Below are 12057 nucleotides of genomic sequence, written 5' to 3' on the forward strand. Positions count from 1 at the left end.
CTAATGTTTAGGGAACATGTTGATATAAACTAGAAGTCATGAGGGGAAAAGCTAACTGACTCTAAGACTGGAGCATGCATTTATTCTACATGTAGTGCGTGATGAAGAATATTAAATGACCATTAAATACAGTATTTCTCTTAACATGGAGACGTGAAGGCTAGACAATGACGGAAACTATTGATGCAGTTCAGTAGCTTAGGAATGCAGAGAAGGAGGACTGAACTGATAGCGGGAATCATAACATAGTCTTGGCAGACTCAGAGACTGAGCCAAGCTGCACCGGGCACTGCGAGGCAGGAAGTAAGTGAAAGGTCGAGGATACAGGTGGGGGCTGGATCGCTCCTCAGCGAGGCTTCAGGAGACAGGAGCTGAATCTGATGTCCAGGCCCTTCTGAGGCCTAGAAACGGGGACTTTATAATAAAATAACGTGCACACTGAGAAACGTGGCATCGTAGCTTTACATAGGCCTGATATTCGTAGTATTCACGAGGACTGGAAATGACATACCAGAGGTGGACACAACTGTAATTGCGTCTTGAATCGGACATGGGGAATAACATACGCATATTGGTCATGCACACATAACATATGATGGATGATACGTAGAGACACAGAACATGGCAAAATTTACTTTTCCACACCTTACCTCTGGTGAGCATATCCCACACTCAAATAATAAGGACTTTTGCTTGAATATATATGAACTTCTTTTGGACACCCTTGGAGTCATTTTTGTATTTGTTGTTAAATTATGTAATATCTTGTGTATTTAAATGTTTTTTAGCTGTGATACACTGTGTTGATTTTGCATTTATTAGTTTTTTATTTTTTGTATATGTCAAGTAATGGTCCTGTGTACTATTTTGATACATTATTATTTGCAAATGTCCATGGTATGTGAGTGTTGATTTACCACGGCATACTTAAAAATCCTTGATGTCAATGATTTATTTCTCAGTTATTAACCCGCTCATGTGGCTGTTCCTAGTTAAACAGGAAGCAAAGAGGTTTATAAGAGTGATATTGTACTCCGCTACAGAACCAACTGTTGCTCCAAACTACTGGATTTCCCAGGTTATGCAGGATACTGGGTTACCCCATTAGTCTTACTGAAGCAGGTGTATAGGCGGCGGCCAGAGGGTGAAGTGAGACACTTGGTGAGTTTGTTGAGGCCCCGGGTCATCAGCTTCTTGTGGATATCAGGAAGCGAGGGGGAGCGTCTGATGTGCAGAGGGGGGTCATTCCAGGGTTGGGGTGCATTGTGGGAGAATGCCAGTCCTCCTGTTCTGCATCTGCGGATGTCGGGGTGTGTGCGAGTGATGCAGAGTACAGGGGTCTGGTGGGTTGGTGGAAGCGATGGCGGTGGTTGAGGTATGCAGGTCCGGTGTTGTGCAGTGCCTTGTATGTGTGTGTGAGGAGCTTGAATTGGCACAGTGTATGTATGGGGAGCCAGTCGGGCCCTCTGAGATGTGGTGTGACGTGGGAGCCCCGTGGGGGGTCAAGGATGAGTCTTGCTGCGGCGTTCTGGGTGGTCTGGAGTCAGTGGAGGTGGTTGGAGATTCCAGGGTAGGTTGCGACCCATCGTTTGTATTTGTGGTCGTCATCAGGTCAACACGCAACAGAGCGGATGCCATGGAGGATCTGCTCTTTCGTGTCCATTCCTTGGTCACCCCAAACCTTGCTTCCCTCTAACGCACCTCTAGCCTTGCTCCCTTTGAATGCACCTCAAACCTTGTTGCCTTCTGATGCACCCCAAATCTTGAGGCTTCTATTGCACCCCACGCCTCCTTGCCTTCTGATGCACCCCAAACCTTGTTGCCCTTCAATGCGTCCCAAGCCTTGCTTCCCTCTCACATGGAGGGGGGGGGCACATCTGGGATGTCTGAGAGAGCAAGTGGTGGACCTGGGCCTGGGGAAAGTCAAGTGACCGTTGGGAGGGGGGGTCCCTTGGACGGTCCCCCCCAGGCTTGCGTCTCTCTGACATGGAGGCGGGGGAGTGCACGGGCCAGAAGGAGAGTTTGTCGGGGGGGGGGGGCGTCGTAGCCTGGGTACAGTCAAGTGACTGTTGGCAGTGAGGCGGCCCTTGGACGGTGCACCCAACCTTGCTTCCATCTGACACGGAGGCGAGGAGAGCGAGAAGGCTGAGGTGCAGGATGAGGGAGGGGGAGATTACAGGGGGGTTCATGCCCTGGGGAGGGCATGGGTATAGGAGATGGGAGTGGTACCTGACTTGTGTGACGTCATCAGCACCAGCAGCTGGGGGGGAGGGCAAGCGTACATGAGATGAGGGTGGTACCTGACTTGAGTGACGCCATCAGCTGGGGGCGGGGCATGCGTACATGAGATGGGGCTGATACCTGACTTGTGTGACGCCATCAGCTGGGGGAGGGGCATGCGTACATGAGATGGGAGTGGTACCTGACTTGTGTGACGCCATCAGCTCCAGCAGCTGTCGTCCCTCCTCCGTCACGGAGTCCTTCAGGGTCCGGTGACTCTCCACATTCAGCTTGAAGCTCTGCGGGGGGGGGGGACACAATACCATTAGAATCATAGTGTCTGGACTACACGTATGCAGACACTGGACATGCATGAAGAGTGTCCCCTGTAGGCCAGGTGCGCATGCATCTAAGGAACAGACCAGATAGGTAAGGTGTACATGTATGTAAGGAACAGACTAGCAAAGCACAGTGTACATGTATGTAAGAAACAGACCAGCTAGGCACAGTGTACATGCATGAATATTATAGACCAGCTAGGCACAGTGTACATGTATGTAAGAAACAGACCAGCTAGGCACAGTGTACATGCATGTAAGAAACAGACCAGCTTTGCACAGTGTACATGCATGAATATTATAGACCAGCTAGGCACAGTGTACATGTATGTAAGAAACAGACCAGCTAGGCACAGTGTACATGCATGTAAGAAACAGACCAGCTAGGCTCAGTGTACATGTCTGTAAGAAACAGACCAGCTAGGCACAGTGGACATGCATGAATAGGACAGACCAGCTAGGCACAGTGTACATGTATGTAAGAAACAGACCAGCTAGGCACAGTGTACATGCATGTAAGAAACAGACCAGCTAGGCTCAGTGTACATGTCTGTAAGAAACAGACCAGCTAGGCACAGTGTACATGCATGAATATTATAGACCAGCTAGGCACAGTGTACATGTATGTAAGAAACAGACCAGCTAGGCACAGTGTACATGCATGTAAGAAACAGACCAGCTAGGCTCAGTGTACATGTCTGTAAGAAACAGACCAGCTAGGCACAGTGGACATGCATGAATAGGACAGACCAGCTAGGCACAGTGTACATGTATGTAAGAAACAGACCAGCTAGGCACAGTGTACATGCATGAATAGGACAGACCAGCTAGGCACATTGTGCAAGCATGTAAGAAACAGACCAGCTAGGCACAGTGTACACGCATGTAAGAAACAGACCAGCTAGGCACAGTGTACATTCATGAATATTATAGACCAGCTACGCACATTGTACATGTATGTAAGAAACAGACCAGCTAGGCTCAGTGTACATGTCTGTAAGAAACAGACCAGCTAGGCACAGTGTACATGCATGAATAAGACAGACCAGCTAGGCACAGTGTACATGCATGAATAGGACAGACCAGCTAGGCACATTGTGCAAGCATGTAAGAAACAGACCAGCTAGGCACAGTGTACACGCATGTAAGAAACAGACCAGCTAGGCACAGTGTACACGCATGTAAGAAACAGACCAGCTAGGCACAGTGTACATGCATGAATATTATAGACCAGCTAGGCACATTGTACATGTATGTAAGAAACAGACCAGCTAGGCACAGTGTACATGCATGTAAGAAACAGACCAGCTAGGCTCAGTGTACATGTCTGTAAGAAACAGACCAGCTAGGCACAGTGTACATGCATGAATAAGACAGACCAGCTAGGCACAGTGTACATGCATGAATAGGACAGACCAGCTAGGCACATTGTGCAAGCATGTAAGAAACAGACCAGCTAGGCACAGTGTACACGCATGTAAGAAACAGACCAGCTAGGCACAGTGTACATGCATGAATATTATAGACCATCTAGGCACAGTGTACATGTATGTAAGAAACAGACCAGCTAGGCACAGTGTACATGCATGAATAGGACAGACCAGCTAGGCACATTGTGCAAGCATGTAAGAAACAGACCAGCTAGGCACAGTGTACACGCATGTAAGAAACAGACCAGCTAGGCACAGTGTACATGCATGAATATTATAGACCAGCTAGGCACATTGTACATGTATGTAAGAAACAGACCAGCTAGGCACAGTGTACATGCATGTAAGAAACAGACCAGCTAGGCTCAGTGTACATGTCTGTAAGAAACAGACCAGCTAGGCACAGTGTACATGCATGAATAAGACAGACCAGCTAGGCACAGTGTACACGCATGTAAGAAACAGACCAGCTAGGCACAGTGTACATTCATGAATATTATAGACCAGCTAGGCACATTGTACATGTATGTAAGAAACAGACCAGCTAGGCACAGTGTACATGCATGTAAGAAACAGACCAGCTAGGCTCAGTGTACATGTCTGTAAGAAACAGACCAGCTAGGCACAGTGTACATGCATGAATAAGACAGACCAGCTAGGCACAGTGTACATGCATGAATAGGACAGACCAGCTAGGCACATTGTGCAAGCATGTAAGAAACAGACCAGCTAGGCACAGTGTACACGCATGTAAGAAACAGACCAGCTAGGCACAGTGTACATGCATGATTATAGACCAGCTAGGCACATTGTACATGTATGTAAGAAACAGACCAGCTAGGCACAGTGTACATGCATGTAAGAAACAGACCAGCTAGGCTCAGTGTACATGTCTGTAAGAAACAGACCAGCTAGGCACAGTGTACATGCATGAATAAGACAGACCAGCTAGGCACAGTGTACATGCATGAATAGGACAGACCAGCTAGGCACATTGTGCAAGCATGTAAGAAACAGACCAGCTAGGCACAGTGTACACGCATGTAAGAAACAGACCAGCTAGGCACAGTGTACATGCATGAATATTATAGACCATCTAGGCACAGTGTACATGTATGTAAGAAACAGACCAGCTAGGCACAGTGTACATGCATGAATAGGACAGACCAGCTAGGCACATTGTGCAAGCATGTAAGAAACAGACCAGCTAGGCACAGTGTACACGCATGTAAGAAACAGACCAGCTAGGCACAGTGTACATGCATGAATATTATAGACCAGCTAGGCACATTGTACATGTATGTAAGAAACAGACCAGCTAGGCACAGTGTACATGCATGTAAGAAACAGACCAGCTAGGCTCAGTGTACATGTCTGTAAGAAACAGACCAGCTAGGCACAGTGTACATGCATGAATAAGACAGACCAGCTAGGCACAGTGTACATGTATGTAAGAAACAGACCAGCTAGGCACAGTGTACATGCATGAATAGGACAGACCAGCTAGGCACATTGTGCAAGCATGTAAGAAACAGACCAGCTAGGCACAGTGTACACGCATGTAAGAAACAGACCAGCTAGGCACAGTGTACATGCATGAATATTATAGACCATCTAGGCACAGTGTACATGTATGTAAGAAACAGACCAGCTAGGCACAGTGTACATGCATGTAAAGGACAGACCACCTAGGCACAGTGTACATGCATGAAGAGGACAGACCAGCTAGGCACAGTGTACATGTATGTGAAGGACAGACCACCTAGGCACAGTGTACATGCATGTAAGAAACAGACCAGCTAGGCACAGTTTACATGCATGTAAGAAACAGACCAGCTAGGCACAGTTTACATGTATGTAAGAAACAGACCAGCTAGGCACCGAGTACATGCATGAATAGGACAGACCAGCTAGGCACAGTGTACATGAATGTAAAGAACTGACCACCTAGGCACAGTGTACATGCATGTAAGGGACAGACCACCTAGGCATAGTGTACACGCATGTAAGAAACAGACCAGCTAGGCACAGTGTACATGCATGAATATTATAGACCAGCTAGGCAGAGTGTACATGCATGTAAGAAACAGACCAGCTAGGCACAGTGTACATATCTGTAAGAAACAGACCAGCTAGGCAGAGTGTACATGCATGAATAGGACAAACCAGCTAGGCACATTGTGCAAGCACGTAAGAAACAGACCAGCTAGGCACAGTGTACACGCATGTAAGAAACAGACCAGCTAGGCACAGTGTACATGCATGAATATTATAGACCAGCTAGCTAGGCACAGTGTACATGTATGTAAGAAACAGACCAGCTAGGCACAGTGTACATGCATGTAAAGGACAGACCACCTAGGCACAGTGTACATGCATGTAAGGGACAGACCACCTAGGCACAGTGTACACGCATGTAAGAAACAGACCAGCTAGGCACAGTGTACATGTATGTAAGAAACAGACCAGCTAGGCACAGTGTACATGCATGTAAGAAACAGACCAGCTAGGCTCAGTGTACATGTCTGTAAGAAACAGACCAGCTAGGCACAGTGTACATGCATGAATATTATAGACCAGCTAGGCACAGTGTACATGTATGTAAGAAACAGACCAGCTAGGCACAGTGTACATGCATGTAAGAAACAGACCAGCTAGGCTCAGTGTACATGTCTGTAAGAAACAGACCAGCTAGGCACAGTGGACATGCATGAATAGGACAGACCAGCTAGGCACAGTGTACATGTATGTAAGAAACAGACCAGCTAGGCACAGTGTACATGCATGAATAGGACAGACCAGCTAGGCACATTGTGCAAGCATGTAAGAAACAGACCAGCTAGGCACAGTGTACACGCATGTAAGAAACAGACCAGCTAGGCACAGTGTACATTCATGAATATTATAGACCAGCTAGGCACATTGTACATGTATGTAAGAAACAGACCAGCTAGGCTCAGTGTACATGTCTGTAAGAAACAGACCAGCTAGGCACAGTGTACATGCATGAATAAGACAGACCAGCTAGGCACAGTGTACATGCATGAATAGGACAGACCAGCTAGGCACATTGTGCAAGCATGTAAGAAACAGACCAGCTAGGCACAGTGTACACGCATGTAAGAAACAGACCAGCTAGGCACAGTGTACATGCATGAATATTATAGACCAGCTAGGCACATTGTACATGTATGTAAGAAACAGACCAGCTAGGCACAGTGTACATGCATGTAAGAAACAGACCAGCTAGGCTCAGTGTACATGTCTGTAAGAAACAGACCAGCTAGGCACAGTGTACATGCATGAATAAGACAGACCAGCTAGGCACAGTGTACATGCATGAATAGGACAGACCAGCTAGGCACATTGTGCAAGCATGTAAGAAACAGACCAGCTAGGCACAGTGTACACGCATGTAAGAAACAGACCAGCTAGGCACAGTGTACATGCATGAATATTATAGACCATCTAGGCACAGTGTACATGTATGTAAGAAACAGACCAGCTAGGCACAGTGTACATGCATGAATAGGACAGACCAGCTAGGCACATTGTGCAAGCATGTAAGAAACAGACCAGCTAGGCACAGTGTACACGCATGTAAGAAACAGACCAGCTAGGCACAGTGTACATGCATGAATATTATAGACCAGCTAGGCACATTGTACATGTATGTAAGAAACAGACCAGCTAGGCACAGTGTACATGCATGTAAGAAACAGACCAGCTAGGCTCAGTGTACATGTCTGTAAGAAACAGACCAGCTAGGCACAGTGTACATGCATGAATAAGACAGACCAGCTAGGCACAGTGTACACGCATGTAAGAAACAGACCAGCTAGGCACAGTGTACATTCATGAATATTATAGACCAGCTAGGCACATTGTACATGTATGTAAGAAACAGACCAGCTAGGCACAGTGTACATGCATGTAAGAAACAGACCAGCTAGGCTCAGTGTACATGTCTGTAAGAAACAGACCAGCTAGGCACAGTGTACATGCATGAATAAGACAGACCAGCTAGGCACAGTGTACATGCATGAATAGGACAGACCAGCTAGGCACATTGTGCAAGCATGTAAGAAACAGACCAGCTAGGCACAGTGTACACGCATGTAAGAAACAGACCAGCTAGGCACAGTGTACATGCATGAATATTATAGACCAGCTAGGCACATTGTACATGTATGTAAGAAACAGACCAGCTAGGCACAGTGTACATGCATGTAAGAAACAGACCAGCTAGGCTCAGTGTACATGTCTGTAAGAAACAGACCAGCTAGGCACAGTGTACATGCATGAATAAGACAGACCAGCTAGGCACAGTGTACATGTATGTAAGAAACAGACCAGCTAGGCACAGTGTACATGCATGAATAGGACAGACCAGCTAGGCACATTGTGCAAGCATGTAAGAAACAGACCAGCTAGGCACAGTGTACACGCATGTAAGAAACAGACCAGCTAGGCACAGTGTACATGCATGAATATTATAGACCATCTAGGCACAGTGTACATGTATGTAAGAAACAGACCAGCTAGGCACAGTGTACATGCATGTAAAGGACAGACCACCTAGGCACAGTGTACATGCATGAAGAGGACAGACCAGCTAGGCACAGTGTACATGTATGTGAAGGACAGACCACCTAGGCACAGTGTACATGCATGTAAGAAACAGACCAGCTAGGCACAGTTTACATGCATGTAAGAAACAGACCAGCTAGGCACAGTTTACATGTATGTAAGAAACAGACCAGCTAGGCACCGAGTACATGCATGAATAGGACAGACCAGCTAGGCACAGTGTACATGAATGTAAAGAACTGACCACCTAGGCACAGTGTACATGCATGTAAGGGACAGACCACCTAGGCATAGTGTACACGCATGTAAGAAACAGACCAGCTAGGCACAGTGTACATGCATGAATATTATAGACCAGCTAGGCAGAGTGTACATGCATGTAAGAAACAGACCAGCTAGGCACAGTGTACATATCTGTAAGAAACAGACCAGCTAGGCAGAGTGTACATGCATGAATAGGACAAACCAGCTAGGCACATTGTGCAAGCACGTAAGAAACAGACCAGCTAGGCACAGTGTACACGCATGTAAGAAACAGACCAGCTAGGCACAGTGTACATGCATGAATATTATAGACCAGCTAGCTAGGCACAGTGTACATGTATGTAAGAAACAGACCAGCTAGGCACAGTGTACATGCATGTAAAGGACAGACCACCTAGGCACAGTGTACATGCATGTAAGGGACAGACCACCTAGGCACAGTGTACACGCATGTAAGAAACAGACCAGCTAGGCACAGTGTACATGTATGTAAGAAACAGACCAGCTAGGCACAGTGTACATGTATATAAGAAACAGACCAGCTAGGCACATTGTACATGCATGAATAGGAAAGACCAGCTCGGCACAGTGTACATGCATGTAAAGGACAGACCACCTAGGCACAGTGTACATGCATGTAAGGGACAGACCACCTAGGCACAGTGTACACGCATGTAAGAAACAGACCAGCTAGGCACAGTGTACATGTATGTAAGAAACAGACCAACTAGGCACAGTGTACATGCATGTAAAGAACTGACCACCTAGGCACAGTGTACATGCATGTAAGGGACAGACCACCTAGGCACAGTGTACATGTATATAAGAAACAGACCAGCTAGGCACATTGTACATGCATGAATAGGAAAGACCAGCTCGGCACAGTGTACACGCATGCAATAGGTTCCTGCTGCTGACGCTGCGCATGTGCAGACCTGGTGAACGTGCAGGTAACAAACAGGGGGTGGGTGGGTATATTTATGCAAAGAGTAGGCACAGCTGGTGGGGTCTTCTGGGGGGGAGGGGGTCGAGAGCCCTTGGGGCGGAGGACGGGGCCAGCTCAGCTCATCCCTGGTGTACAGATCTTTCAGGGGGGGGTGGGGGGAGGGAGGTCCATCATCTAACTGGACAACTTCCGGTTGTGGTGGTGCCTGGTATTGGGAGGGAGTTCCCTCATGGCCAGGAGTGAGATCTTCGACAGAAGTTTACACATGGAGGGAGGAGGGGGGGGGGGGGGAGTCCCTACAACAACCGCGGAGCTTCTATAGGATGGGGAGAGCTCCCTGGTGGAAACCTACAGGGATAGAGGGGACTTCCTACAGGGAGGGGAGAGCTCCTACAGGGAGGGGAGAGCTCCTATAGGATGGGAAGGGCTCCCTGGTGGAAACCTACAGGATAGAGGATACTTCCTACAGGGAGAGGAGAGCTTCTATAGGATGGGAAGGACTCCCTGGTGGAAACCTACAGGATAGAGGAGACTTCCTACAGAGAGGGGAGTGCTCCTATAGGTTGGGAAGGGCTCCCTGGTGGAAACCTACAGGGATGGGGAGACTTCCTACAGAGAGGGGAGTGCTCCTATAGGTTGGGAAGGGCTCCCTGGTGGAAACCTACAGGGATAGAGGAGACTTCCTACAGAGAGGGGAGTGCTCCTATAGGTTGGGAAGGGCTCCCTGGTGGAAACCTACAGGGATAGAGGATACTTCCTACAGAGAGGGGAGTGCTCCTATAGGTTGGGAAGGGCTCCCTGGTGGAAACCTACAGGGACAGAGGAGACTTCCTACAGAGAGGGGAGAGCTCCTATAGGTTGGGAAGGGCTCCCTGGTGGAAACCTACAGGGATAGAGGAGACTTCCTACAGGGAGGGGAGAGCTCCTACAGGGAGGGGAGAGCTCCTACAGGGAGGGGAGAGCTCCTATAGGATGGGAAGGGCTCCCTGGTCGAAACCTACAGGATAGAGAATACTTCCTACAGAGAAGGGAGAGCTCCTATAGGATGGGAAGGGCTCCCTGGTGGAAACCTACAGGATAGAGAATACTTCCTACAGAGAGGGGAGTGCTCTTACAGGGAGGGGAGAGCTCCTACAGGGATAGAGGAGACTTCCTACAGGGATGGGAGAGCTCCTATAGGATGGGAAGGGCTCCCTGGTGGAAACCTACAGGATAGAGGAGACTTCCTACAGAGAGGGGAGTGCTCCTATAGGTTGGGAAGGGCTCCCTGGTGGAAACCTACAGGGATGGGGAGACTTCCTACAGAGAGGGGAGTGCTCCTATAGGTTGGGAAGGGCTCCCTGGTGGAAACCTACAGGGATAGAGGAGACTTCCTACAGAGAGGGGAGTGCTCCTATAGGTTGGGAAGGGCTCCCTGGTGGAAACCTACAGGGATAGAGGAGACTTCCTACAGAGAGGGGAGTGCTCCTATAGGTTGGGAAGGGCTCCCTGGTGGAAACCTACAGGGACAGAGGAGACTTCCTACAGAGAGGGGAGAGCTCCTATAGGTTGGGAAGGGCTCCCTGGTGGAAACCTACAGGGATAGAGGAGACTTCCTACAGGAAGAGGAGAGCTCCTATAGGGAGGGGAGAGCTCCTACAGGGAGGGGAGAGCTCCTTCAGGGAGGGGAGAGCTCCTACAGGGAGGGGAGAGCTCCTATAGGATGGGAAGGGCTCCCTGGTGGAAACCTACAGGATAGAGAATACTTCCTACAGAGAGGGGAGTGCTCTTACAGGGAGGGGAGAGCTCCTACAGGGATAGGGGAGAGCTCCTACAGGGATAGAGGAGACTTCCTACAGGGATGGGAGAGCTCCTATAGGATGGGAAGGGCTCCCTGGTGGAAACCTACAGGATAGAGGAGACTTCCTACAGAGAGGGGAGTGCTCCTATAGGTTGGGAAGGGCTCCCTGGTGGAAACCTACAGGGATAGAGGATACTTCCTACAGGAAGAGGAGAGCTCCTATAGGATGGGAAGGGCTCCCTGGTGGAAACCTACAGGGATAGAGGATACTTCCTACAGGGAGAGGCGAGCTCCTATAGGATGGGAAGGGATCCCTGGTGGAAACCTACAGGATACAGGAGACTTCCAACAGAGAGGAGAGATCTCCTATACGTTGGGAATGGCTCCCTGGTGGAAACCTACAGGATAGAGGAGACTTCCTACAGAGAGGGGAGTGCTCCTATAGGTTGGGAAGGGCTCCCTGGTGGAAACCTACAGGGATGGGGGAGA

At 48.6% G+C, this 12057-nt stretch overlaps 1 protein-coding gene across 1 annotated transcript in view; it reads right to left on the reverse strand.

The window, feature by feature from the left end:
• Positions 1 to 12057, reverse strand: part of AKAP6 (A-kinase anchoring protein 6) — an 848588-nt gene that overhangs the window by 590121 nt on the left and 246410 nt on the right. Inside the window, exon 5 of the mRNA XM_078659390.1 lies at positions 2423 to 2519. Coding sequence (XP_078515516.1) covers positions 2423 to 2519 — 97 coding nt within the window. The remainder of the gene's footprint in view (positions 1 to 2422; positions 2520 to 12057) is intronic.

This window comes from Lissotriton helveticus, chromosome 9 (genome assembly GCF_964261635.1).
Source record: "Lissotriton helveticus chromosome 9, aLisHel1.1, whole genome shotgun sequence".
In the NCBI taxonomy this organism is placed as follows: Eukaryota; Metazoa; Chordata; class Amphibia; order Caudata; family Salamandridae; genus Lissotriton; species Lissotriton helveticus.